The 27420-nt window shown below is 42.7% G+C and overlaps 1 protein-coding gene across 13 annotated transcripts in view; it reads right to left on the bottom strand.

Annotated features, from left to right (window-relative positions):
• Nucleotides 1-27420, bottom strand: part of acot7 (acyl-CoA thioesterase 7) — a 199935-nt gene that overhangs the window by 29545 nt on the left and 142970 nt on the right. For all 13 annotated transcript variants that reach the window (XR_011351686.1, XR_011351687.1, XR_011351689.1 and 10 more), the window contains one exon: nt 13862-14046. Coding sequence is in view for 7 of the 13 variants with exons in the window: in XM_069918506.1 (XP_069774607.1) it covers nt 13862-14046 (185 nt within the window). In the remaining 6 variants the exon portion in view is untranslated. The remainder of the gene's footprint in view (nt 1-13861; nt 14047-27420) is intronic.

Here is a 27420-nt window from a genome sequence, read left to right as displayed (position 1 = left end):
CCCGCCTCACGCCAGCCTGGCCCCGCCTCACGCCAGCCTGGCCCCGCCTCACGCCAGCCTGGCCCCGCCTCACGCCAGCCTGGCCCCGCCTCACGCCAGCCTGGCCCCGCCTCACGCCAGCCTGGCCCCGCCTCACGCCAGCCTGGCCCCGCCTCACGCCAGCCTGGCCCCGCCTCACGCCAGCCTGGCCCCGCCTCACGCCAGCCTGGCCCCGCCTCACGCCAGCCTGGCCCCGCCTCACGCCAGCCTGGCCCCGCCTCACGCCAGCCTGGCCCCGCCTCACGCCAGCCTGGCCCCGCCTCACGCCAGCCTGGCCCCGCCTCACGCCAGCCTGGCCCCGCCTCACGCCAGCCTGGCCCCGCCTCACGCCAGCCTGGCCCCGCCTCACGCCAGCCTGGCCCCGCCTCACGCCAGCCTGGCCCCGCCTCACGCCAGCCTGGCCCCGCCTCACGCCAAACTGGCCTCGCCTCACGCCAAAACTCTCCATGCCTCACACCATAGCCCCACCTCGCACCAAACTGTCCATGCCTCAAACAGTGGCCCCAGCTCTTACCAAACTGACTGTTATCCACACCAAACTGGCCATGCCTCACACCAAATTGACCCCACTTACACCAAACTAGCCATTACTCAACCAAACTTGCCATGCCTTATTCCAAGACAAGGCATCAATAGGGAACAAACTGGACAGCAAACACACAGTAAAACAGAGCAGATCATCAATAAAATCCTCAGGTGAGAATGCCTCACACCAATAAAAGGCATACCACACGTCACAGAATCATACGGCATGGAACAAGCGAGTTAGCTTGCCACGCCAATGTTAAATATTGGTCACCCATCTGTATCAATCCCATTTTCTACCACGTGGCTCTTAGAACTCAATGCTGAGATGATTCAAGTGCACACAACCAAATGGCGAATGTAGAGAAAATGAAAATGGAATTAGCATAAATGCCTATATGGGCCAAATAGCCTGTTTCAATACTGGAATACTCATTGGGATCAAAACTGGACATATCATGTACTAATGCCGGTCACATCACTCGCTAAAACTTGACACATCCCACATCAAAATGCAGTTCAAAATGGTAAACATCACAGATCAAAATAAGAAAATAGCACCTTTACCCTTTAATATTTTATTATTCTGTAACACTATGTGATGGATAACTATTTTGAGAACTCAGCTGCCTTCAAATTGAGTTAAGGAGCATTTTATGTACTCTGAATCTGGTAGAAGAGACCTTAGTTTCACTTCTTGACCAAATGTTATGCATGGGAACTCTCCAAAAAGAATATTCATTTCAGGAACAAATGCCAACCCTTCTAATTTTGTCAAAATGCATTGCAAAGTATTTCTATCCACATCCATCAACATGTCTAGATGGACACAGACATACTGTTCATGATATTTGTTGAGCAAGTTGATAAATCATTCACTGATTTTCATTTTATCAGAAAATAAGTACATGTACGATGTGCATGAACAATTCTAAGTCTTTGTGCCAAATCTCCATGAACATTAGATTTCATAATCTTATGCCAGTGGTTTTCAAACTGCCCCCCCCCCCAAAAACTCACATTCCATCTTAAGTAATCCTTATGGCTTAAGTACTCCATGATTGGTAAGGGATTGCTTAAGGCGGTATGCGAGTGGGAAGGGAAGGTTGAGAATCACTGCTCTAGACCCAATTGTTACTGAAACATTTTGCTTGAGAAAAATGGTCATTGGCCCATTTCCTTTAGCGTTATGAAACCATGCACATAATGAGTCAATTAGGGATGATTAAACCAGTGGTTTTCAAACCTTTTTCATTCCACTCACATACCACCTTATGTAATCTCTTACTAATCACAGAGCACCAATGGCAATAGGGATTGCTTAAGGTGGAATGCAAGTTTAGGGGGGCAGTTTGAAAACCACTGATCTATGCCATAAAGTGTACGATTAAATATGTTCCTGCTTACAGCATTTCTGATGAACTTCCAGTTCAGAAACAGGATATTTATGCCAATGGTTATGCTATTGTTTCCCCTTTACACTTCTTCACCAACCCCATCTAATTAACAGAATTTTTTTATACATACGGCACAGTAACAGGTCCTTTTGGCCTACGTGCCCATGCCACCTAATTACACCCAATTGACCCATAACCCCTAGTACGTTTTGAAGGGTGGGAGGAAACCGGAGCCCCTGGGGTAAACCCATGCAGACATGGGGAGAATGTACAAATTCCTTTCCCCGGTTCTGATTGCTGGCACTAACCGCTACTCTAACCATGCCACCCACTCCTTTTGCTCTCCTCTCTCACACATTTTGCAGCCAATCCGCGTGAATAAAATGTCCACATGTGAATATAGTTATCATCCTATTCTTACAGTTCCTTTACTGAATTTCCTCACGAATGGCTACTACTCTTTCCTCTAGCTGTCTCTCTCTTTCCTTTTCCCTGTCTCCTTTCACAGAGCCAAAATCAATTCTCACCTTTCCTCTTATCATATCAAATTAATACCTTTTGTCTGTTGGTCTGCTCTCCTCCCCCTCCCATACTTCCCCTTTTATCCCCAGCCTTTAATGTAGATGCCTGTCTTTTTTTCCACTCGTACCTTGAGGAAGGGCACAGGCCCTAAACGACAATAATATATCTTTACCTCCTATGGATGCTATGAGACTGGCTGAGTTCCTCGTCTGCTTTGTCTGAGGTTGCTGTGTTTTGACTCTCAGCAAGGCATCAATTTTTTACTGCATACCCAGCCTGCGAATGTTTGATCTGTAGATTAAATACTTTTACCTGATGTCTAATCGTGTGGATATGATCAGGTGAGGGCAGTACCCAGCTTTCCTTGGCAATGAATTATTGTGGCAGAGAAATACAGTGTGGAAACAAGCCCTCTGGCTGATCAAACGTGCATCAACTACCACCACCATTTACACACCCCATATTAATCCCCCTTTCTTATTCTCCCAACAATCTCAATATCTCCTCCAGATTCTACCTCTTGCCTACACACTAAGACAATTAACCTATGAACAAGCACAACTTCAGGATGTCAGAGGAAACATGCAAACTCCTCAGACAGCACCCGAAGTCAGGACTGAAACTGGGCCTCAGGCCTTGTAAGGCAGCAGCCCTACAAGTTACGCTTTACAAAATGTCTAATCATCACTACCTACGCACAAAACTACTAAGGTTAACTCTCTTTTCTTTGGCTTGGCTTCGCGGACGAATATTTATGGAGGGGGTAAATGTCCACGTCAGCTGCAGGATCGTTTGTGGCTGACATGTCCGATGCGGGACAGGCAGACACGGTTACAGCGGTTGCAGGGGAAAATTGGTTGGTTGGGGTTGGGTGTTGGGTTTTTCCTCCTTTGCCTTTTCTCAGTGAGGTGGGCTCTGCGGTCTTCTTCAAAGGAGGTTGCTGCTCACCAAACTGTGAGGCGCCAAGATGCACGGTTTGAGGCGATATCAGCCCACTGGCGGTGGTCAATGTGGCAGGCACTAAGAGATTTCTTTAGGCAGTCCTTGTACCTTTTCTTTGGTGCACCTCTGTCACGGTGGCCAGTGGAGAGCTCGCCATATAACACGATCTTGGGAAGGCGATGGTCCTCCATTCTGGAAACGTGACCCTCCCAGCGCAGCTGGATCTTCAGCAGCGTGGACTCGATGCTGTCGACCTCTGCCATCTCGAGTACTTCGAAGTTAGGGATGAAAGCGCTCCAATTAATGTTGAGGATGGAGCGGAGACAACGCTGGTGGAAGCGTTCTAGGAGCCGTAGGTGATGCCGATAGAGGACCCATGATTCGGAGCCGAACAGGAGTGTGGGTATGACAACGTCACTGTGTACGCTTATCTTTGTGAGGTTTTTCAGTTGGTTGTTTTTCCAGACTCTTTTGTGTAGTCTTCCAAAGGCGCTATTTGCCTTGGCGAGTCTGTTGTCTATCTCGTTGTCGAACTACTGACATGGTCTTTGCCCTCAGACAGCTCCAAGAAGTGTGCAGAGAACAAAACAAAGGACTCTACATCACCTTTGTTGACCTCACCAAAGCCTTTGACACCGTGAGCAGGAAAGGGCTTTGGCAAATACTAGAGCGCATCGGATGCCCCCCAAAGTTCCTCAACATGATTATCCAACTGCACGAAAACCAACAAGGTCGGGTCAGATACAGCAATGAGCTCTCTGAACCCTTCTCCATTAACAATGGCGTGAAGCAAGGCTGTGTTCTCGCACCAACCCTCTTTTCAATCTTCTTCAGCATGATGCTGAACCAAGCCACGAAAGACCTCAACAATGAAGACGCTGTTTACATCCGGTACCGCACGGATGGCAGTCTCTTCAATCTGAGGCGCCTGCAAGCTCACACCAAGACACAAGAGAAACTTGTCCGTGAACTACTCTTTGCAGACGATGCCGCTTTAGTTGCCCATTCAGAGCCAGCTCTTCAGCGCTTGACGTCCTGCTTTGCGGAAACTGCCAAAATGTTTGGCCTGGAAGTCAGCCTGAAGAAAACTGAGGTCCTCCATCAGCCAGCTCCCCACCATGACTACCAGCCCCCCCACATCTCCATCGGGCACACAAAACTCAAAACGGTCAACCAGTTTACCTATCTCGGCTGCACCATTTCATCAGATGCAAGGATCGACAACGAGATAAGGTTAACTACTCTGTTATTAAATAGCAGAGTAATTGTGGAGTTAACTGACTGTTAAATTGATCTCTTTTCATTGCACATAAATCCATTCCTGTTTGTCAAGGGAGCGAATTGACCATTCTGAGATTTTTTTCAAGATATTAAATAGCTTTTATCTTCAATGCAATTTAATTGATAAAGGTGAGAGATCAAGCTTGTCCCTGACACAATAACAAGTGCAGTCCATTCAAGCAGCAATAACATTCTGACAATCTCTGCACAAACAGCTACCAAATGCATGGGCTTGCCTATTAACGTGACTGTATTGAGGCATTTTACCCCCTCCATAAATCTTCGTCCGCGAAGCCAAGCCAAAGAAGAAGATTGAGGCATTGTAGCATTCTGCTACAAGGACAATATATAGATATAAGAATCGGCATTTCATGAAAACAACTGCATTAAAAGGAGTAAATACAAGCTACAGGAGATGCTGGACATAAAAGAGGCTTTTGTAAAACAATCTCAGATTAGATGCATCTTGTGGGAATTTTTTGCAAGGTTGCAGTGAAAAAGAGGATTGGGTCTAATTGGGCAGCATCTTCAAAGGGACACAAGAGGATGTGTAGTGTTCATATGTGCAATATGATTTTAATGACTAAAAGCAAAGACAGATTCAATGGTGCGAAGAAGGTTTACACCATGAATGGTATGAACTCACGGAAGGCTCTGGGGGTATCACTGAATTAATATTAATGGCCCGATGAAGAACAAAGGATTCCTGAAGGTAGCAGCACAACTAGTGAAGAAGGCAAGCAGTATATTTCCCATCATTCATAAGGGCAGAAAGTGCAAGAACATCAAGGCTATGGTACAACTTAATTTACTGTTGATTAGGCCACAGCTAGGGCACCGTGTACAGTCCCGGAAAGATGTGATTGCACCAGTGAGTGATGTTGCAGAGGAGGTTCAGCAAGATGTTGTTTAACATGGAGCCTTTTCACCTCTGGGGAGAGCTGGATAATTTGGGTGTGCTTTGGAGCAGAGGAGACTGACTGAGCCATGTATGAGGATCATAGCAAGGATTGGTGGAAGGAAAATTTCCCCTTTGTAGAGGTTGGAGCTTTAGGCTAAAAGGCTGAGAGGGGATCTGAAGAACTGGAATCGAGAACACACTCCTTGTGTGCAAGGATCCAGATGAGTGCTTACGATGCGCTGAGGTTGATAGCTACAGATAAATAGAAGCAACTTGACAGTTGGCACAAACACTTTATGAGGTGAATAAAAGCTGCAGCTGGTCTCAATGTGGCTGGAGTACAGAGAACCAGCATCTAAGGCTGTCGTAGAATTTTCCCCATGACCACGTGGGTTTCTTTCGCATACTCCATCTTACACTCACAGCCCAATGGCATATAAGTTGGCAGATTAATTGTCCACTAATATGTAGGTGGATTGGAGGATTGAAGGAGTTGTCGGGAACGTGGGGATCATTGCAGAATGAATGTGGGTGGGCACTTGATGGTTGCCACAGACTCAACCGCATACCAACATTTGATTATGTACTTCACTCATTTATTTTTTTTAAGTGGCAAATACCCTGAAATTTGGAGTAAATGGAGTACATTTTCTGCCATTTTTTTTTGAATATTTTATTTAAAATCAACACATTTCGCAAATATAAAAAAAACGTACATCACAGTGTGCCCAGTTGAAAAATGAGGTGTTGTTCTTCTAATCTGTGGGTGGTCAGGGTGAGGTAGTGTGAAAGGCCATGGACAGACACGTGAGCTTGAGAGTGTGACTCAAAATTGAAATTTTTAGTCTGGGCACTCTCCAACCCCAGGCATGAACATTGAGTTCACTGCATTCCATTAATCAACTTGCTTTCTCCTCCCCCCCACTTAACTAGTTATTCCAGTTCCTACTTCCTTTCTCTCCTCACCTAGCCTAGGCTCCTTCCCCTCTCCACCTATCATCTCCCACCATCACCACTCCCCCCCTTCCCCCTTTTGTTCGAATATCTCTCATGTTCCCCCACACCTTGACGAAGGGCTCAAGCCCGAAATGTTGGTGATGTATCTTTACCTTTGCTACATAAAGGCACTGTTTGACCTGCTGAGTTTCTCCAGCATTTGTGTTTTTTTTTCTGTTAACCATATCCAACTGCACAAAACCAACAAGGTCGGGTCAGATGCAGAATGAGCTCTCCGAACCCTTCTCCATTGACAATGTCGTGAAGCAAGGCTGCGTCCTCGCACCAACCCTCTTTATTATCTTCTTCAGCATGATGCTGAAACAAGCCATGAAAGACCTCAACAATGAAGACGCTGTTTACATCTGGTACCGCACAGATGGCAGTCTCTTCAATCTGAGGCGCCTGCAAGCTCACACCAACACACAAGAGCAACTTGTCCGTGAACTACTCTTTGCAGACGATGCCACTTAAGTTGCCCATTCAGAGCCAGCTCTCCAGCGCATGATGTCCTGTTTTGCGGAAACTGCCAAAATGTTTGGCCTGGAAGTCAGCCTGAAGAAAACCGACGTCCTCCATCAGCCAGCTCCCCACCATGACTACCAGCCCCTCCACATCTCCATCGGGCACACAGAACTCAAAACGGTCAACCAGTTTGGCTTCCTCGGCTGCACCATTTCATCAGATGCAAGGATCGACAACGAGATAGACAACAGACTCGCCAAGGCAAATAGCGCCTTTGGAAGACTACACAAAAGAGTCTGGAAAAACAACCACCTGAAGAAACACACAAAGATCAGTGTGTACAGAGCCGTTGTCATACCCACGCTCCCGTTCGGCTCTGAATCATGGGTCCTCTACCGGCATCACCTACGGCTCCTAGAACGCTTCCATCAGCGCTGTCTCCATTCCATCCTCAACATTCATTGGAGTGACTTCATCACCAACATCAAAGTACTCGAGCTGGCAGAGTCCGCAAGCATCGAATCCACACTGCTGAAGACCCAACTGCGCTGGGTGGGTCACGTCTCCAGAATGGAGAATCATCGCCTTCCCAAGATCGTGTTCTATGGTGAGCTCTCCACTGGCCACTGAGACAGAGGTGCACCAAAGAAGAGGTACAAGGACTGCTTAAAGAAATCTCTTTGTGCCTGCCACATTGACCACCGCCAGTGGGCTGATATCACCTCCAACCGTGCATCTTGGTGCCTCACAGTTCGGCGGGCAGCAACCTCCTTTGAAGAAGACCGCAGAGCCCACCTCACTGACAAAAGACAAAGGAGGAAAAACCCAACACCCAACCAACCAATTTTCCCTTGCAACCGCTGCAACCGTGCCTCCCTGTCCCGCATCGGACTTGTCAGTCACCAACGAGCCTGCAGCAGACGTGGACATACCCCTCCATAAATCTTCGTTCGCGAAGCCAAGCCAAAGAAAGAAGAATATATTAAATTGGATTGCTTTTGGAAATGCTCAAAGATCCCAAAAACAATTTACATTATTTTTAAGGGAAGACTTCTCTAATCTGGAAGATTCAAAGGAATTATTTATAAATTCAAACCTAATGTTCGAGCATATGGGCTCCATATCTGTAAAAATATAGAATATTTACCTCTCAAATTATGTTTTTTTTCTAATGGAATACAACTTTTTGCCATCTTCCTAATGTTAATGAAACATCTGATATCCAAGTGACAGCAATACATTTCCTTGTTATCACCAGAGCTAATTTAACAAATTTCAACTGAAAATCTGATAAATATAATTTAGGAGTTATATTTTCAAAATTTCCCATCAAAAATAACTCAGGATTCAATGGAAAAACAACACCTGTAACCCGTTGCAAAAAATTATTGATAGAAATCCAAAAAGGTTTAACTTTTGAACAAGACCATGTAGAATGAATAAAAGTTCCAATATCTTCACCACATCTAAAACATTGATCCTACATGTTCGCTTTCCATCTACTCAATTTCTGAGGTGTAAATATATAACTGAAGTAAAAACTTATAGTGAAGTAAATCTACATCTTATCTTCTGCCATCTCATTCATATTGGGCAAGTGAATGTTTTGGTATTACAACCAAATATCAATGCAGGCAAGTTTGTCCTGAGTGATACCTGGGATAATCTTCAGGGGACAACAATTTATTAAATGTAACAACAAAATAAAAAGAATTAGGTTGCTGCAAAAGAATATTTATTTTAGAATGTTGATGTGATCAATAGAAATTATGGGTCCATAATTAAACATTACAGTTAGTTGACCATATGGAAAAGACTGTTGAAAGCATTCTTGCTGCAAGTTCTACATTCAATCCCTGAGTCACATCTGAATCTCAATCTGATATTTCAATGCATCAAGAGTGTGCAGATGTAGATGAGATCTCAACGACTAAAATGAATTGAGATACGTTCTGGTGGGATGCAAAAGATCAGCAGTGGAATATTTCTGGAGCTTTAATAGTTATCTTTTATCAGTCGCCTCAAGGACAGATCAGCAGGTCCTTTATCTCATTTGTTATTTGTAAAACCTCGTTGTGAATGAACAAGTTATCTGCCTTTTCTGCCAACAAAAAATACTTCAGAGAGTAATTGATGGCTGTGAGGCAGTTGGATATATCCTAGCAGTCTGAAAGAACAAGAAACTTGTGTCTTGATTGGGAAATGTGAATGAGGTAAGATCTTATTTTATAAAAGCAGAAACTCAGAAAGCATGAAATGTAATAACTGTCCAGTGAAGAATTCACCCATTTCTTGTGACCAAGGTGTCAGAGCGAGAGATTGTGATCCCTCACAGTGTTTGATAAAATAGTGTGCAAAAAAGCATTGCTTTAAAAAAAATGGAAAGAGTTTTTCACTTTTGGAGCATGGAATTTGAGGCAGAATTGCTGAAGCCAGACTGACTTGAGCACAAAAATCTCTGAAAGTTTGCACTATAAGATCAATTGTGGGTTTCTCTCATTTTGAGTTGCTGCAAAAGACCATTTTGACACTATTTTGACCAGGAGCAGCAGAGTTATTCCTGGTTTACTAATCAATATTTAATCCTCCACATAGACAATAAACATTGCTGATCTAGACATTTCCATCTTGCCACTTGCAGGAGCTTATTATGCACACATTAGATGCAGCTTTTCCACAATTACAATAGTGAGTTCATTCAAAAAGTACCATATACACGTGCGCAATAGTTGAGTTTTGTGGACCAATTTTTAGGGTAAAATTTAGGGGTCAACTATTATATGCACACTACTTTTGACCATGTTAAGTACTTCATCGGGAGCTCGGATGGGCAGGCAGCCTGGACCTAGGCAAGAGTCCATGGTCGGAGCATTGACAGCTTGGATGGGTGGGTGACCGGGGCTATAAAATGGGGTGGGGGGTTGACTTTTACACTGGATATATGGAAAATACCAGATTTTGGGGTAAAAAATAGTGAGTTGACTTTTACGTGTGTATGCGGTACATTGCTGGGAGCTGTAAAAACGCAAGGATTGTTTTCCTTTTGGTTCAAGTTTGCCTCCCATGTTAAATACCAACACCTGCTAAGGTGGAGAGAAGGCCCAGAAGCTCCAGTGATAAAGATGATGGAGAACATTTTTCATGAAAAAATAGAAGGTGGCCTTTGATCTTTCTCTTTGCACTTTCTACAACTAAGGGTCACTGTGTCATTTGGGGTGGTTGGATGCAACTTTACCTCATCTGATTATGCAGTGCAGAAGCGCTATGTGTGAGGAGTTTGCACATGCTCCCCCTGTCTGTGTGGTTTTCCTCTAGGCGCTCCTGTTTCCTCCCACCATTCAAAAATGTATTGGGTATGTAGGTCAATTGGGAGGCTCGGGCTGTGGGTCGAAAGGGCCTGTAACCGTGTGTCTAAAATTAAAATGATGCCAATCATATTTTTTTTTAGACTTAAAAGAGCATGGATTACATCCCTTAAATAATGGTCTCTTTTGGGTGCCTTCAGCAGGAAATGATGAAAATGAGTTCACAATCCTTTTGCTTAAATAGCGACGGGCTTTTACTCACTTCCAGTATCAATTCAAAAACTGATTAGAGATACCAGCTGTGGGAAAAAATGGTGTGAGTAAAATTTATAACATCCGTCAAATACTTCTTATGAGTTATCAAGCTTCAAAAATTCAGCTCAGAAATTAGCAATGGATGTTCTGGATAGAGGGAAAGAAACATACCCTCTATTCAAATGTATTGAACAATAAACAGCACCACGTGGGGATTCACAGCACTGCTCATGTTAAGCTTCTACTCTTCTCATATTGCTCAGAATAGATACGGATTTAAAAATAGCCAAAGAAATATCCCAATGTCACCCGGCAGGACAAAAAAAATGGATATTATGCTATTTATATGATACATTGGGCTATTTATATACATCATAAAGGTCATGTTGCTATTTTTATTAATTGAGCAAGGTTATCATCTTATTTTGGCACATCAATATGAACGTGATTTGTATCAATTATAACCATTTTGTCACTTGTATCAGAGCAATAAAGACAAAGTGTTGCCTTTAAGACAAAGGTGACTGCCTGGAGAACAAGATCAGAGTGGATGGTGAATGAAGAAACTTCTGAATAAAATCAGTCTGTGTCAATTGTGAATAATACTTTTGACACACTTTGCTACAGGATGGAAAGGAGGGAGAAAGATAGTGGGCAGTGGACTCCATTCTACAGTTTTCATGGTAAGTTACAAATACATTGAAAATGACAATAATACCTTCATATTCAAAGCAGCCCAATGCTGCTGCATTTTACTAACCTAGATTATCTTTCCCTGGCTCCCTAGTCATGTCAGTATCCAAAAAAGGACCAAAAACAAATATTTTTGATCATTAGGCCACGCATATTATTTGCATTTTAAAATCTATATTCTTAAACCAAAGTATATGATTGACATTAGATTGTTGAAATAGAATTTGTTGATGTCACGAAACAAACTTTTTACATTTTAAATTTAAATGTAAACATTTTGAATTGAAATATACAGGCCTTTTTGGCTCTCGAGCCCGTGCCACCCAATTAACCTACAACCCCTGAAGATCTTTTGAAGGGTGGGAGGAAACTGGAGCACTCGGAGGAATCCCATGGAGGCACAGGGATAACGTACAAACTCCTTACAGACAGCGCCAGATTTGAACCCCATTCACTGGTGCTGTAACATTGTTGTGCTAACCGCTACATGAACCGTGCTGCCCCTTTCAAATAGGTTGGGGATTGGGTGGAAGGTTCTCTATGCCTCTCATTAAAAAAACTGAAAGAAATTCAAGTCCATGTGTAAAGCTAGTGCCCAGCACTTGTGAGTGATATTTACCAGTTCCAGTGAAACAGAGAAGTGATTATTTTGCAGCAAAATCAGAGATTCTAGAAATTGATTTGGGCTGTACAAGTCCAAAGACTATTTCAGTTTTGGGGTTGGTACTGCAAAATGGAAAAGGTTGTCATAGTATTTCAGAGTGGGAGATGTCATTTTCAATTACCCGACACTAAAATAAACAGCACGTACAATCAAATTTATTGGTAGCCGCCTTTTGCCCCATTGCCATTTCTGGGATCCAAACACAATGCAGGATCACTTCTCCCCAAAGCCATCCACGAGCAGTGGTTAATTGCCCTTTTGACAGAGGGTTACATTACACTGAGTTCTGGCAGATGTGTGCAGGTCTTGAACAAAAGATCATAACAAATAGGAACAGGAGGATGACATCTGACCCATCTAGCCTTCCCTGCCATGCAATGAGATCATGGCTGATCTGGCTGTGGACAGCTCCTCAAGTCAAGGTTATTGTCAGGTGATTGCACAAGTACAACCGATGAAACAGTTTTATCCAGTCCTCAGTGCAGAAACACACAGTCACACAACCAGACAATAAAACATATACAAATGAAAATGAAAAGAAATTGTCATTTTGAATAAAATCAGTCTGCGCCAATGATCTTCCTGTTCTGTAAATAATACTTGTCACACACTGAGCTACAGGATGGAAGGGAGGATGAAAAAAATATTCTACAGTTTCATGGTAAGTTACAAATAAATTGAAAATGACAATAATACCTTCATATTCAAAGCAGACCAATGCTACTGAATTTTATTAATCTTTCCCTCATTCCCTGGTCATGCCAGTGTCCAACACATACAGAAAACAAGACATATATGGAGGACAAGTATTTCACATATACAAATAAATAAATATTGTTTCAAGAAAATCATTTCTCCTCCTTGTTCCCATAACCTTTTATTCCCATATTATTTAAAATTTTAACTGTGACTTGAATATATTTAATAAGGACAGTCTGTAGTGCCTTCATTGAGCAGAGAATTCCATAGATAAATACAGATTTCTTTGCTCATGGTGCAAGCAGCCTTCCAAAGTCTAATTCGACTGGCTTCTCTTAATCTGCAAGCCGAGAGAGAGCAAGACATGAGAAGGAATGGTAATTATCTAGAAAAATGTCCTCTTTCCAAACTTATTATACCTTCAGTGCAAAGCAAACCGGTTTCATTCCCCAAAGACCATCACAGGACAGTCAATGGGGTTGGATTTCCTAGTCGAGGACCAAATCCTGCAACTTTACTCTTGCCAAGGGTTAGATGGTCGACCTAGTCTGGTGAACACAATCATCCCAGGCTAAGCTGATGAAAACCTGGCTCCATCGGACCTTGCAGTTCCATTTGCTCACCAAAGACTCTTGAAAACTTCTACAGGTGTACGATGGAGAGCATTCTGGCTGGTTGCATCACTGTTTGTTACGGAGGTGCCAACTCCCAGGACAAAAAAAATCTCCAGAGGGTTGTTAACTTGGCCTGCAACATTACAGCACTAGCCTTCACTTCATCGAGGACATCTACAAGAGGCAGTGTGCTAAGAAAGCAGTCTCTATCCTCACGGATCCCCACCACCTAGGCCACGCCCTCTTTGCTTTGCTACCATCCGGAAAAAGGTAGAGCTTAAAGATGAGAACTCAGTGGCACAAGGACAGCATCTTCCCACTGCCATCAGATGCCTGAATGAACAATGAACCAAAGACACTGCCTTACTTTTCACTTTGTTTTGTTTAAATTTATTTTTGTAAAAGTGGTTTTTATGAATGTTTTCACTATGAAGCTGCCGCAAAACATTGAATTTTGTGACTCTTTAATGCCAATAAATTCTGATTTTGCTCTTGGCCAAATGCATTAATTGAAACAAAACTCCAACTTTGTATGGAAAAGTGATCTGGATATGTTCTCTCACCTTTAACGTTGGGATAGGAAGTGCCTTTCCATCCTTGTCCAAGGAAACATAAGTGAAGAAAGCAGTCACGGCATGAGCTGCCTCTTTTGGATTTTTGAAGACATGGTCAACATCCACAAAAACTTCAATCTCCATGGATTTATTACTGGTAAATGTCATTCGCCCAGACACTGTGATCACAGACCCTACAGGTAGAAAAATGTCTCTGGTTAGCTTAACAGAGAGAATTAAAGCAATGACAATGAAAGATCTCCTTTGTGCATTTCACAAACTCGGGGGTCCCCAAAAACAAATGAACTTTGTGGTTTCTTCTTGTACAGTTTTTATTCAGTGTTGGCATTAGACAATCGGCAAACCTTCATTCTTCAATGTTTCTCGTTTCAACTCGAACTGGTAAAGGAGGTAAAAGTTGCTTTGGTTTAGTTGCACTGTATAATATCTACTGTGTGTTCCATTCCACTTTGGAAATATTTCAGTGGAATCAATGGGTACCACATTTTGGTAGGGTAAGCCAGCCATTCTCAACCTTTGTTCTGGCTATGGCTCCCCAAGGACTCAATGTTTATGAGCCCCCTTCCCTGTGAAGCAGTCAGTTCGTTGGTTTTGGTCCTTCTCTCCTAATTGCTGTAATGTATTAAAAAAATTAAAAATACTTTTATGATTTCAGTCCATGGTCCCTTTAAATGTGCTGTGGCCCTGGGAGGGGTTGGAGGGGGGGGGGTGGAGACGTTGAAAATAGCTGGTATACACAACCTCTACTACATACTGACTTTTTATCCAATTTATTCTACATTAGTTTAAACTCTCCCAGTCAGCATGAGCACTCACCATTGATCCTGGTTCTGCTCAGTTGTAACCCATCAGTTTGTACTGATCCCAAAAAAATAGTCCTAATAGCCCAGGAATCTGATTCACTCCCTTTTATATGCTTTTTCCAGTCATGTATTCATTCGAGAGGTTTTCCCCTTGAAGTTATGAAAGATTACCTATCTGCTTGGAGAACTGGGAGACGCAATGGGATGAAGTGTTCCTTTGTGACTTTTGCATGTCTGGGTAATGAATAATGGTAAATGTGGAAAGAAAGATGAATGCCAACTTTGCATAACTTTTCAAATGAGATCCTGAACAATTTCACCAATGGTAGACAAGTGTTAAATGCAGAATTTTGATGAGAGTGAGGGAAATTGGGGCACAGAACTATGTTGTGCTTCAGTGCAGATTGAATGGAGCTGATGGTGATTGCTGGTGGGTTAGGGGAGTGTGGGAGTAGAGCAATCCAAGGGTTAGAATGTGGAGCAATTTACTGGGCAGTTACTGGCACTACAATCATTCCTTGGACCACAAACAGTGCTGCATTTAGCCCATGGATTTAGTCCACCTTGCGTGCTTTCAGCTGCAGGGTTTTCCAAGGGAAACAAAAATAAAACCAGACTAATAAAAGAGTTTTCAAATGACCAATTCAATCACAAGGTCCAGCCTGACCACTGCCCTGTTTAATTGGGGGCTCAATTCCTGCTCCAGAAGTTTTTAATAAATCAGCAAATGTCACAATCTGTAAATGGGAGATAAGATTCAGCTCAATGGTCTTGAAAGCAAAGAGGAAGACTACTGACAACATTTCACAATGAGAGAGTCTCAGCCCAATACTCAAAATGTTGAGTTGCGATTTTAAAAATTATAGCTCAGGAATTGTGCAGAATCAGAGCCCCATAACTTCTGATGAAAGGACGTCAACCTGAAACATTTAATTGTTTGTCATTCCATAGATACTGCTTTCCAGAGTATACTTTGTTTATATTCCAGAATTATCTTGTTGAATTGAATAAAATCTGAATGTTGCTGACCAAGCCCTAATCATAACAGATTTCAGATTTATTGTCAAAGTACATACAGGACATCACAAAATCCTGAGATTCTGGGTGAGGCACAGTTACCACTTATTGGTAGTGAAAAAAAAACTGTACACAACATACCCATGTAAACAAATAAAGAAATGTAAATAAACTGACTGCAATACAAAGAGAAAAAAAAAATCAATAAAGTGCAAAAGTAAAAGTCCTTAAATGAGTCACTGATTTGAGTTTATTGTCGAGGAGTTTGATCAGCCCTTAACATTCCAGTGTTGACATGCATATCTATATCTTGTTTCAGGCTGTCTTCTGTTCTTAAAAAGTTGGAATTTAAACATTTGCCACAATTACTGTTCAGGAACTATTTTAGCATGCATTATGTGACAAATTTAGAGGAAGTAATGTGGTCAATTGAGAATAATTTCATGCTACCTGAATATCTAGGGCTTGGATCTTATCATCCATCATTTTCCATGACAAAGGTTTTCCATAAATCGCATGAATAAAGGTTTCTTAATAGACAGAGCAATGGGACTTTAATGAGTACCAATTAAATGTATGTGCGCGCGCGCGCGCGCGCACATGCACTCCCATAAGCTATGATTTTCTTTTTACTTCTGCCCAATAGGAATCGGAGCATCTCATTAGAATTATTCTATCCAGTAATTGAGCTGTTTTAATCTATGATGTGAGAAATTTCTCAACAAATGAGAACTTTCTGTCGAAAGATATTGGACAGAAATTGCTCAGCGTTCCGGTGCAAAATGGAGAGTTTGATGTTCAATTATTTCAGCAAAAAAAATGTTCCTCTGAAAGTAGGGAGGAAAAATTAATCAGCGTTATGGTGCAAATAAATAGAATGTTTCTTCAAAGGGACGAGGGATTTCAGCAATGTGATGAGGGAACTTGCTCTCTTCACAGCAAAGAGTCAAAGAAGGTACTGTTTTTATGATCAGGGAAAGTTTTAGTCAAAGAGGATAAAAAGTTTATGTTCTTTTGATATTGGACTTTAGGTCATTTACAGCCAATTAATGATCTATGAGCATGTGTGCAGTCATTCTTGTAAGTTAGGAAACTCACTGGCCCAATTGCTCAAAGAAAGTTTCCACAAAGAATATGGTGATGCAGTAACTGTCCTAAGATCCGGACTGCCGAGGATTGGGTTGGTCCAGATAGTCAGAATTTCAGGCAGAACGTCTGTGGCTCTTATGCAATGCATGCATGCATGTAAAAGCCAAGAGTTTTTGAGAAGTCCGGATTCTTGGGTGATCCAGATTACTAGCACTCAGACTTTTGAACTTTTATTGTAAAACTAAAAATGTTTTACTAATTTTGATCATGTATAAATACTAGCCTGGACATGGAGCATATAATAATCCACCAGTTCTGCTTCAAAATATTACACTGCAGGTTCTTTGACATCCCAGCTGAAAGAACTGCACTGGGCCTCAGCCTTATTTTCCTTGCATGAAACTCAGATCTGGGACTTAATCCTATAACATTCTAAGGGGCCCAAGTGCTGCTGAGAGCATAGATGACCATTGGCATACCCAGAACCAGAACACAAATGCATCAGGACATTAGAGGAACCGAGAAGCATTAATTCCTTTTTTGCAAAACGTGTTGTGATCGAGATTAAACTATTCTGAAGACATTTTTGGAACAAGGGCAATAATAATTTTCAAAAGAAAGAATCGTATGTATACTTGAAAAAGGGGCAATGGGGAAAGGGCAAGGGAGTACTTCCACAATACGAGGTGAGGGAGCAATAAAACTTTTGGGCTGTTTAGATCTAGAAAAGGGAAATTATGGAGCTGTTTTGAGATTTTCCTTCTTGTTAAAGGATGGGCCAAGAGGAGAGATCACAAGATGAATTTAGCATGCTGCAGTTTCATCGGCTGGGAGGAGAGTTCAGAAAAATGACATGATCCCAACTTAAACTAAAATAATTTGATTAAAAAATCTAGACTGATCCATTGATTATTCTCCTTTCAAGCACCAGGAATGGTATCGCAAATGATACTGGTACTAAATTTGACAGCTAAAGCTTTTGAAAGCCACCAATAATAATATCCCCTTTTTGGTACACCAGTTCAGGTTTGGAACAACTCTGCTGGTCTTTATAATTTTTTCCCATTATTTTGATTTTGGAAAAAAATTAATGGCAATCAAAACTTCAGCGCACAATTAAACTGCCATTAAAAGAGCAGTTATGTTACTTGTGGGAGTTTGACTGATTTGCAGCCAGCAAACTTAAGGGATACAGCCAGCTTTGCTCACTGATCTGAGAAATAGAAGTCCAGGTATGAATAGTTAAAGAGAAGTCGTGACTCAGCAGCAGAATTGGCTCTCCGGCTATATTAAGAATCTTTTTCAGTAGACTTCAAGGGTGCATAAGTAGTGAATGCACTTGGAGATCTGCAAACTTGTTAGACTTTATACCAATTGTACTTCTGGTTCAAATGATTTGAGTTTGTCTGCTTGAAGTAGTCTCACTCCATCAGCTTACAGACAAGCCTTTCTAGATCCTGTCTAAATTACACATTGCATTTTTGGGTCAGGGCAATGCACAGTTAGCATAGAGGTTAGTGCAACGCCAGTGACCAGGACTAAGGTTCGAATGCCACACAGTCTTTAAGGAGTTCTCCCCATGTCTGCGTGAGTTTCCTTCATGTGCTCTGGTTTCCTCCCATTGTTCAAAAAAAATGTACCGGGGTTGAAGGTCACTTGTGGGCTGAAATGGACTGTTACCATGCTACATGTCAACATTTAAATTTAAAACTTCTTTACCTCCTGATAAGGATCCATCAGGAAATTCTGCCAAACTACAGAAAAATCACTTAAAAACACCCTATTATACATTGCGCTAATGCAGCAAACAAAAACATGTTCCATTTTCTCGAAACAACCTTAGTTGGTTCTGACTCAGAAACAAAGCACATCAGAATAACTGTTCTGTGCATCCCAGACCATTAGCTCCACAAGATAATAATGAGTGGAAATTACTGAATCCTATTGTCTAGGTAACAATTTTACACCAGACAACAAGATGTAATACAATAATAGGCTGCACATCATGATATAGGCTTTGCACAGGAATGGAATAATGTGATTTTATAATGAATTGAGTATTTTGCATTTCTACAGAATTTCTTTGCAATTTTAACCACGGACAAAATCTTGTTTATATTCAGGAATTGAAGAGCATCTTCAAAACAGATTAATGCATTCACTGCTGAGTTCTTTGAATAGAATTTCAGAATTAAATCCAATAATGGTTTAATCAAGATTACCCAAGATTCAGTCACATCCAATAGTGAGGAACTGGAAGATACACATTTTGAATAGAGAAAACATTTAGTGTGGACTATTCTGGGAAAGTTAAGGCTGGTGTGAAAATAACAATTGAAAGAGGATAAAACGTCAAACTGGACAACAAAATCAACCACAGATGGCACTCATCAGTGATCATTGTCCTAAGTGGCCACATGGCATCTTTCCAGGCATCAATGCTGACAATGCCACTGTTCACAGTAACCATTACCAACCTTCACTAAAGCAGCATCTGACAGATGAGCAAACAAGTGGATGCCACCAGGTTGTTTATGAGAACAGGTTTCCTCAGAGAGGAATAACATTTAAAATATCTGCAGCTGGCCAGATGACTGGCAAATGGCATTTTATATTAAGAAATGTATGCAATATAGATTCCTGCAAAGTCTTTTTAAACAATGATTTAATAAGTGGCACAGTGTTAGCTGAGGTAAAGCAGAAAAAAATATTTGGAAATGTTAATTGAACAAAGATTTCATCCTGATTTGCTACCACCAAGCTAAATAGATCAGTCTACTGGAAAAAGTAGGCTCACAGAATATTGGTTCAAAGAAAAAAGTGGCTTTTTAGGAGTACTTCATAATTACATCCTTACATAAAAGGTTAAACAGGAGCAATAAAAAAAATCTTGGGTCTTTGTGACCGAATGAGAGGCCAAATTAGATAAATTTCATATGGGAATAAAAAGATGGAGAGAAATGTGATACCTTTTTAAAAGAACGTCTGGGAATCAAACCCTTTGTTTGAAATTAGATTATTAATGAATGGAAATGTCAAATTAAATGTCAATTGAAAAAAGGCCTATAAAAAAATACTGGAAATTTTCACCTGGATGGAGAACATTTGTGAAGATAAACATCAATGTTTCAGCCCAGTGTTTAAATTTAAATTTAGACACAGCACGGTAACAGGCTCTTCCGGCCCATTAGACCATGCCGCCCAAATACCCCAATTAACCTACAACCCCGTACATTTTTGGAAGGTGGGAGGAAACCGGAGCACCTGGGGAAAACCCATGGAGTCACAGGGAAAATGTACAAACTCTTCACAGGAAGCGCAGGATTCAAACCCGAGTTGCTGGCGCTGTAATAGCATTCTGCTAAATACTACACTAACCGTGCCGCCCAACACACTTATTTCACAAATGGTCAAAAATGTCCCTTTTCACACAACCTGCTCAATGGATCCAGAGATGTTTGTTCTCAAAGTAGCAACATTAAAATAACCAGTGCTGGAATCTGATAGGTAAGGAAGAGGATTAAGAGAACCACGAAGGGAAGATGGGACCAGATGGGGGAGGGGATCAGATAGATGAAGAGTGTGGGTAGTCAATAGAAACAGGATGCGGAGAGGAATGAAATGGATGATGAGGAGCTGAAGAGGGAAATGGGAAAGGGAACAAAAATGAGCACTGGAGGTGAATGAGGAGAAAGAGAGGGGAACCAGCAGGTAGTCAAACTGATATTGGAAAATTCATATCATTGGGATGTAGGGAACCTAGGTAGAATATGAGATATTGTTACAGCCCAGGCAATCTTTGTGTTTCTGCTTATCATTCTCCAAGGGCTCTCTCTACCTTACCCCTCACCCAACCTGGCTTTTACTGTCTTTTCTTTCTTTGTTTGCTTCCACCTATCATCTCTTCCTCCCCTATCACCTTCCTCCAGCGCTCTCTCTCTCTCTCTCTTTTTCCTATCTCCTTTCACACAGACAAAAATCAATCCTCACCTCTCTCCTTATCATACCCAATTCATTTGTTTTGTTGGTCTGCACTCCTCCCCCACCCAGCACTCTCTCTATTCTGAGATTTCTTGTTTTTTAGCAATATAACAATATCTCCTATGGATGCTGAAAGACTAGCCAAGCTCCTCTAGCATTGCAATGTTTTTTCCACCTATCACCTACCTGCCTCTGTCTTCCACTTCCACCCTGGTTCCATCTGCTCATCATCATTTTTTCCTCCTTGCTCCACCTAAAACCTACTAGCCCCTGTCTCACCCTCCCCTTATACTGACTACCTCACCTCTGCACTGTCAGTCTTGAATTATGGTCTTGACCCAAAATTCCTTTCTCACACCACCCACCCCACCCCACCCCCCCACCATCACTCCACAGACCCCACTGAGTTCCTCCAGCAGGTTCCTTGGATGGAGTAAAACTCGTAAGTTTTTTGAAACAGGTGTGGACAGTCCTATCAGAGCCAAAGATCAAATATATCTTTGTAAATCAAAAAGACGACCCTTCTTACTATCCACAACATCCACCTCCTAAATTCACACCAATTTTTTTTCTCTGCAGGCTCATTCCTCTTGCAACCAATCATCCCTTTTGTTAATTTTGCCAGATCGTAGACCTTCCCCTTTGCAATCTCCCCCTCCCCACCTGAGCTCCGCGATTCCTCCTAAATCTTTTCCAATTCTGAAGAAAAGATATTGAATTCTGCTTCTCTCTCTCCCTACCTGATATACTCAGTAATTTCTTTTATTTTAACATTTCAGATTTATTTCATTTGGGAGAAGCAATCATAGTTGAGGTAAATGTAAATAATGTTTCTTTGTATTTCACAAATGCAGAATGCTTTACAACGTTCTAAAGGCAATGAAATATTTTTCAGGTGCAGTCACAGTTGGAACAATAGTAATACGAGAGACATAAAACACGAAAGTCTGCAGTCGCTGTGGTTGCAGTAAAAACACAATGCTGGAGAAACTCAGTGTCCTTTATTTTTCTTTCTTCGCAGACGAAGATTTATGGAGGGGTATGTCCATGTCTGCTGCAGGCTCGTTGGTGACTGACAAGTCCGATGCGGGACAGGCAGGCACAGTTGCAGCGGTTGCAAGGGAAAATTGGTTGGTTGGGGTTGGGTGCTGGGTTTTTCCTCCTTTGTGTTTTGTCAGTGAGGTGGGCTCTGCGGTCTTCTTCAAAGGAGGTTGCTGACCGCCGAACTGTGAGGCGCCAAGATGCACGGTTGGAGGCGATATCAGCCCACTGGTGGTGGTCAATGTGGCAGGCACCAAGAGATTTCTTTAAGCAGTCCTTGTACCTCTTCTTTGGTGCACCTCTGTCTTGGTGGCCAGTGGAGAGCTCACCATAGAACACGATCTTGGGAAGGCGATGATTCTCCATTCTGGAGACATGACCTACCCAGCGCAGTTGGATCTTCAGCAGCGTGGATTCGATGCTTGCGGACTCTGCCAGCTCGAGTACTTCGATGTTGGTGATGAAGTCACTCCAATGAATGTTGAGGATGGAGCGGAGACAGCGCTGATGGAAGCGTTCTAGGAGCCGTAGGTGATGCCAGTAGAGGACCCATGATTTGGAGCCGAGCAGGAGCGTGGGAATGACAACGGCTCTGTACACACTGATCTTTGTGTGTTTCTTCAGGTGGTTGTTTTTTCCAGACTCTTTTTGTAGTCTTCCAAAGGCACTATTTGCCTTGGCGAGTCTGTTGTCTATCTCATTGTTGATCCATGCATCAGATGAAATGGTGCAGCCGAGGTAGGTAAACTGGTTGACCGTTTTGAGTTCTGTGTGCCCGATGGAGATGTCGGGGGGCTGGTAGTCATGGTGGGGAGCTGGCTGATGGAGGACCTCAGTTTTCTTCAGGCTGACTTCCAGGCCAAACATTTTGGCACTTTCCGCAAAAAAGGACGCCATGCGCTGGAGAGCTAGCTCTGAATGGGCAACTAAAGCAGCATCGTCTGCAAAGAGTAGTTCACACACAAGTTGCTCTTGTGTCTTGGTGTGAGCTTGCAGGCACCTCAGATTGAAGAGACTGCCATCCGTGCGGTACCGGATGTAAACAGCGTCTTCATTGTTGAGGTCTTTCATGGCTTGTTTCAGCTTCATGCTGAAGAAGATAATAAAGAGGGTTGGTGGCGAGGACGCAGCCTTTCTTCACGCCGTTGTCAATGGAGAAGGGTTCGGAGAGCTCATTGCTGTATCTGACCCGACCTTGTTGGTTTTCGTGCAGTTGGATAACCATGTTGATGAACTTTGGGGGGGGGGGCATCCAAGGCACTCTAGTATTTGCCAAAGCCCTTTCCTGCTCACGGTGTCGAAGGCTTTGGTGAGGTCAACAAAGGTGATGTAGAATCCTTTGTTTTGTTCTCTGCACTTTTCTTGGAGCTGTCTGAGGGCAAAGACCATATCAGTATGGAACCTCTGTTTGCGCGAAAGCCACACTGTGATTCTGGGAGGACATTTTTGGCGACACTAGGTAGTAGTCTATTAAGGAGAATCCTAGTGAAGATTTTGCCTGCAATGGAGGCAAAATATACAGCAAAGATAAAGATACACAACCAATGTTTCGGGCTTGAGTCTTCATCAAGGTGTGGAAAAATGTCAGCAGGTGCCTAAACAAATTGGTAGGAGAGGAGCACCGTCCTAAAGCCAGGAGGTTCGAGGTGGATAAGGGAGGGATGGCACAGCAGCAAGCAGGGGGAGGAGGAATCACGCTAGGAATAGAGAGTAATAGGATAGTTATCAGGTAACCTGATGGACATGTTGATTGTGGGCCAAACATTGGTTAGGGCACTGGGGAAAACTATTCTGCTCTTCTTTCTTTGATTAGTAACTGAGATATTTCATGTCCAAGTAAGAGGAATAGGTGAGGCCTTGGTTCAACATCTTCTCTGAACAATGAGCACCTCTGGCAAAGCTTCCCTGCCGTGTCCCTGAAATGTCATTGCAGATTCCATGCCTTTGTCTCTGCGGAGGTGAAGGTGCTAAAAGGGAGCTATGACCGACATTTTAGTGCTTTTGAACCATGGTCCAGAGTGCCATAAATAATGAGCTCTTATATTTTCAAGTGTTTTTTCTTAGGTATTGTCAAGCAAAGAATTTTGTTCTGCTACGAGCCCAGAGGATTCCAACACCCAGCAGCAATAAAAATTCACCAAGACAAATGGTTACTTAAACATAAGTTGCTTTTAATTTTCTTTAAATATAATAACCGGACCAATCTTTAACTTATTACTATTAACTTAACCCCCTTCTAATTCTAAGCACACATGTATGTAATGTGTATATGTTCAGGGAAGTTCTCTGTTTCACTGTCCAATCATTCACTTTTTACTTCTCCAAGTTCACCGTTATCAGGCAATTCTTATACTGTGCACAGAATTTAACATATATGATTCTTCACCAAGCTCTGGTGTTTAAAGTTAAGTGGTAACTACTCAGGAAGGTTCTTGTTGGTTTCAGAGAGATATTTGTTGCTCGTTGGACACCCACAAACTGATTTCCTCCAATCAGTCACTTCAGTGTCTTGCTGAAGAAACTTGCCCCATCATGGGTTTTCTAAATGATAACCTCTTCTTCCAGGTCACCACAGTTCTTCTTGTTTCCTTTATTTCAGGAGAAACACTCTAGCCAGCCATTTCCTCTTGTAAGGACTACAAGGGTTTTGAACAGGCTGAACTCACAACCTGTCTTCAAAATAGGGTTTTTCAACAAGCCTGTCAGCTTGCCATTTTGCAACCTCAACTGCTACTGTAGAACTGACTTCTCTCTCTAGTCGCTTTCAGGTGGCCAGAATACCCGACTGTAAAGCCACCTATTGTACTCCAGTGCAGATGTTGGGTGGGCACCTAAAAGTGGAGAACCCAGCCAGGAGGAGCACCTACCTAACCCTCCTCCTGTAGGTATATTCTCTGGCTCGGAGAATCCCCTGTTGCACCTGAAAGCAGAAGTAGGACTACGACCACAGTCCACAGGAGCCAGCGTTCACTCAGACACGGCTCTCGTTCAGGCGGCACGTTCAGGTGACAGAAAGGCGTCTTCTCCGCGGCTACATGAATGTCCCAGCTGCACTCCCCCAGCCTCATCTGCTGGCACATTATCTGTATCTGAAAGTGGCTACTCTCTCTCTCTCACTCAGAGAAGAATCCTGTTAGTTCTTTCCTCTGCTTGTAATAACCAAAACCTCTCCCAAGGCCAAATCCAATCTTTGAAAGATCTTATCAGCACTTGAGCCCAGACTTTTCCATTTGCACATGTTTTAGAAATTCTTTCCAAAGCAGTTCCATTGTCTCTGCAAAGCCAACTTGACCCTGAACGTTTAGCTTCAGCAAAGCTCTTGCATTTTAAATGAGACGTCTTTTGTGAAGTGTTACTTTATTTGTGAAGTATAACCTACACTAAACCCCCATAATCTCTCTTTTAAAGACATATCTATATATAGTATAATATATAATATAACCCGTAACAGTTCCCTTAACGGCTCAATGCTGTTAATTTGATGTTGCCCACAATACTGATGTAGGGCAGACGCTAGAGTGGGGAGATATGGTTAGTGGTCAAGGCAGTATATTCCCAGACACCCCATTTCTTCAGACAAATTGCTGGCAGACAAACAATAAGTTGCCCTTTTTGCTCCTCTGCTTAGATTGGTGCAGTTTTTCTATATTTAGTGTGTGAATATCATTAACCTGCTAACATAAACAAATATTCTGATCAGGGAAAAGCTATCATTTTACTATGGGAAAGTTAAAAATAAACAGCCTTCTTTCCATTTCTCTTGCTCCATACCTATATCCGCTTTATTGCAACACTACACTGAAGAAAGAAGAATTAACTAAATGAGAAACAAAACCTGTCATAATTCTGTTCTTCAGAAGATAATGATCAGAAACTGTGACCTTTTCAAGCATTTGCCAGAAAACATTAATCTTCATTAACAATGATCTTCCAGCTGGCCTCCGAATATGGTTATTTCTGGCCTTTCACGCAGGGGTGCTGGATACTGCCACAAGATGGTCAGAAAGACAAATGCAACTCCAATTCCTACTAACAATCAGCGATCACCACTTGTCACTAAAGCCACAGAGGAAATCTAGCTGCAGGAAATAAATAGTCATCAATACATCTTGCTGTTCATTAAAGAAAAGTCATGGTATGTGCATTATTTCCATCAGATCTGTAGTTTATTCTAGACTGTCTGAAATTACTAGTGTTCAATGAACAGGACAATGATGTAACATCCATCAGATTTTTGGATATCCTGTTGTTAATGACTTGGTTAACGAAGTTTTAAAAGGAATAACTGAAGGAATACACAATTTCAACACACTTATATTGTGCTAGTTTTTAGTCCTGCCTATTACAGGAACTTTTATTTCAGATGCGCTGTTGATAGAACTGGCAAAACTTGAAGATAAAGAGTTTCAGATACAGAGAAATATGGGAGGGCTCGAAAGAACAAAAACGTGCCAGGGTAGATGGCAGAATAAAATGGAAACAGAGACAAAGTGAAAGAGGATAAATGAAAAGAGCAAAATCAAAATGCTGTGAATGCCAGAAAACTGGAATAAAAACATCGGGGGTGCTGATTATTTACCTGATTATTGGAAGCATCTGAAAGGTTGAAATGAGCCAGTCAGAAGATGAGTTGTTCCCTCAATTTGCATTGAAGCTTTCTTTGCAAAATGGGGGAGGCTTGAGGCAGAGAAACCATTTTGGGACAAAACTCTGACCTGCAGCTTCCAGAATTGGAAGGGCTGGGTTATACACGTGAGCTGAAGTAATCAGCTAATCTACTTTTGGTCTCTCCAATGCACAATGGCGTGAGCAACAAATGCATTTTCCTAAAATGAAAGATGTTACAAGTAACCAGCCACTTGATCAGGAAAGGTGTTCGACATCCAAGGAAATGGGCAGAAAAAAAATCCTATTTTCCATTCCCTATGGCTGTCTGAGAAGGTCCATGGGAAGGGGTATGGTGGTAGCTGGGGGAGGTGGGTCCTGAGGTGGGGAGTGGAGTGTCCTGAGGTGGGGAGTGGAGTGTCCTGAGGTGGGGAGTGGAGTGTCCTGAGGTGGGGAGTGGAGTGTCCTGAGGTGGGGAGTGGAGTGTCCTGAGGTGGGGAGTGGAGTGTCCTGAGGTGGGGAGTGGAGTGTCCTGAGGTGGGGAGTGGAGTGTCCTGAGGTGGGGAGTGGAGTGTCCTGAGGTGGGGAGTGGAGTGTCCTGAGGTGGGGAGTGGAGTGTCCTGAGGTGGGGAGTGGAGTGTCCTGAGGTGGGGAGTGGAGTGTCCTGAGGTGGGGAGTGGAGTGTCCTGAGGTGGGGAGTGGAGTGTCCTGAGGTGGGGAGTGGAGTGTCCTGAGGTGGGGAGTGGAGTGTCCTGAGGTGGGGAGTGGAGTGTCCTGAGGTGGGGAGTGGAGTGTCCTGAGGTGGGGAGTGGAGTGTCCTGAGGTGGGGAGTGGAGTGTCCTGAGGTGGGGAGTGGAGTGTCCTGAGGTGGGGAGTGGAGTGTCCTGAGGTGGGGAGTGGAGTGTCCTGAGGTGGGGAGTGGAGTGTCCTGAGGTGGGGAGTGGAGTGTCCTGAGGTGGGGAGTGGAGTGTCTTGGGATGAGCTGTTGAACATGGAGGATGGTAGAGTAGA

This window comes from Narcine bancroftii, chromosome 2, assembly GCF_036971445.1.
Source record: "Narcine bancroftii isolate sNarBan1 chromosome 2, sNarBan1.hap1, whole genome shotgun sequence".
Taxonomy (NCBI): Eukaryota; Metazoa; Chordata; class Chondrichthyes; order Torpediniformes; family Narcinidae; genus Narcine; species Narcine bancroftii.
The sequence above is the reverse complement of the archived record's forward strand: the minus strand, read 5'-3'. Positions and strand labels throughout refer to the sequence as shown.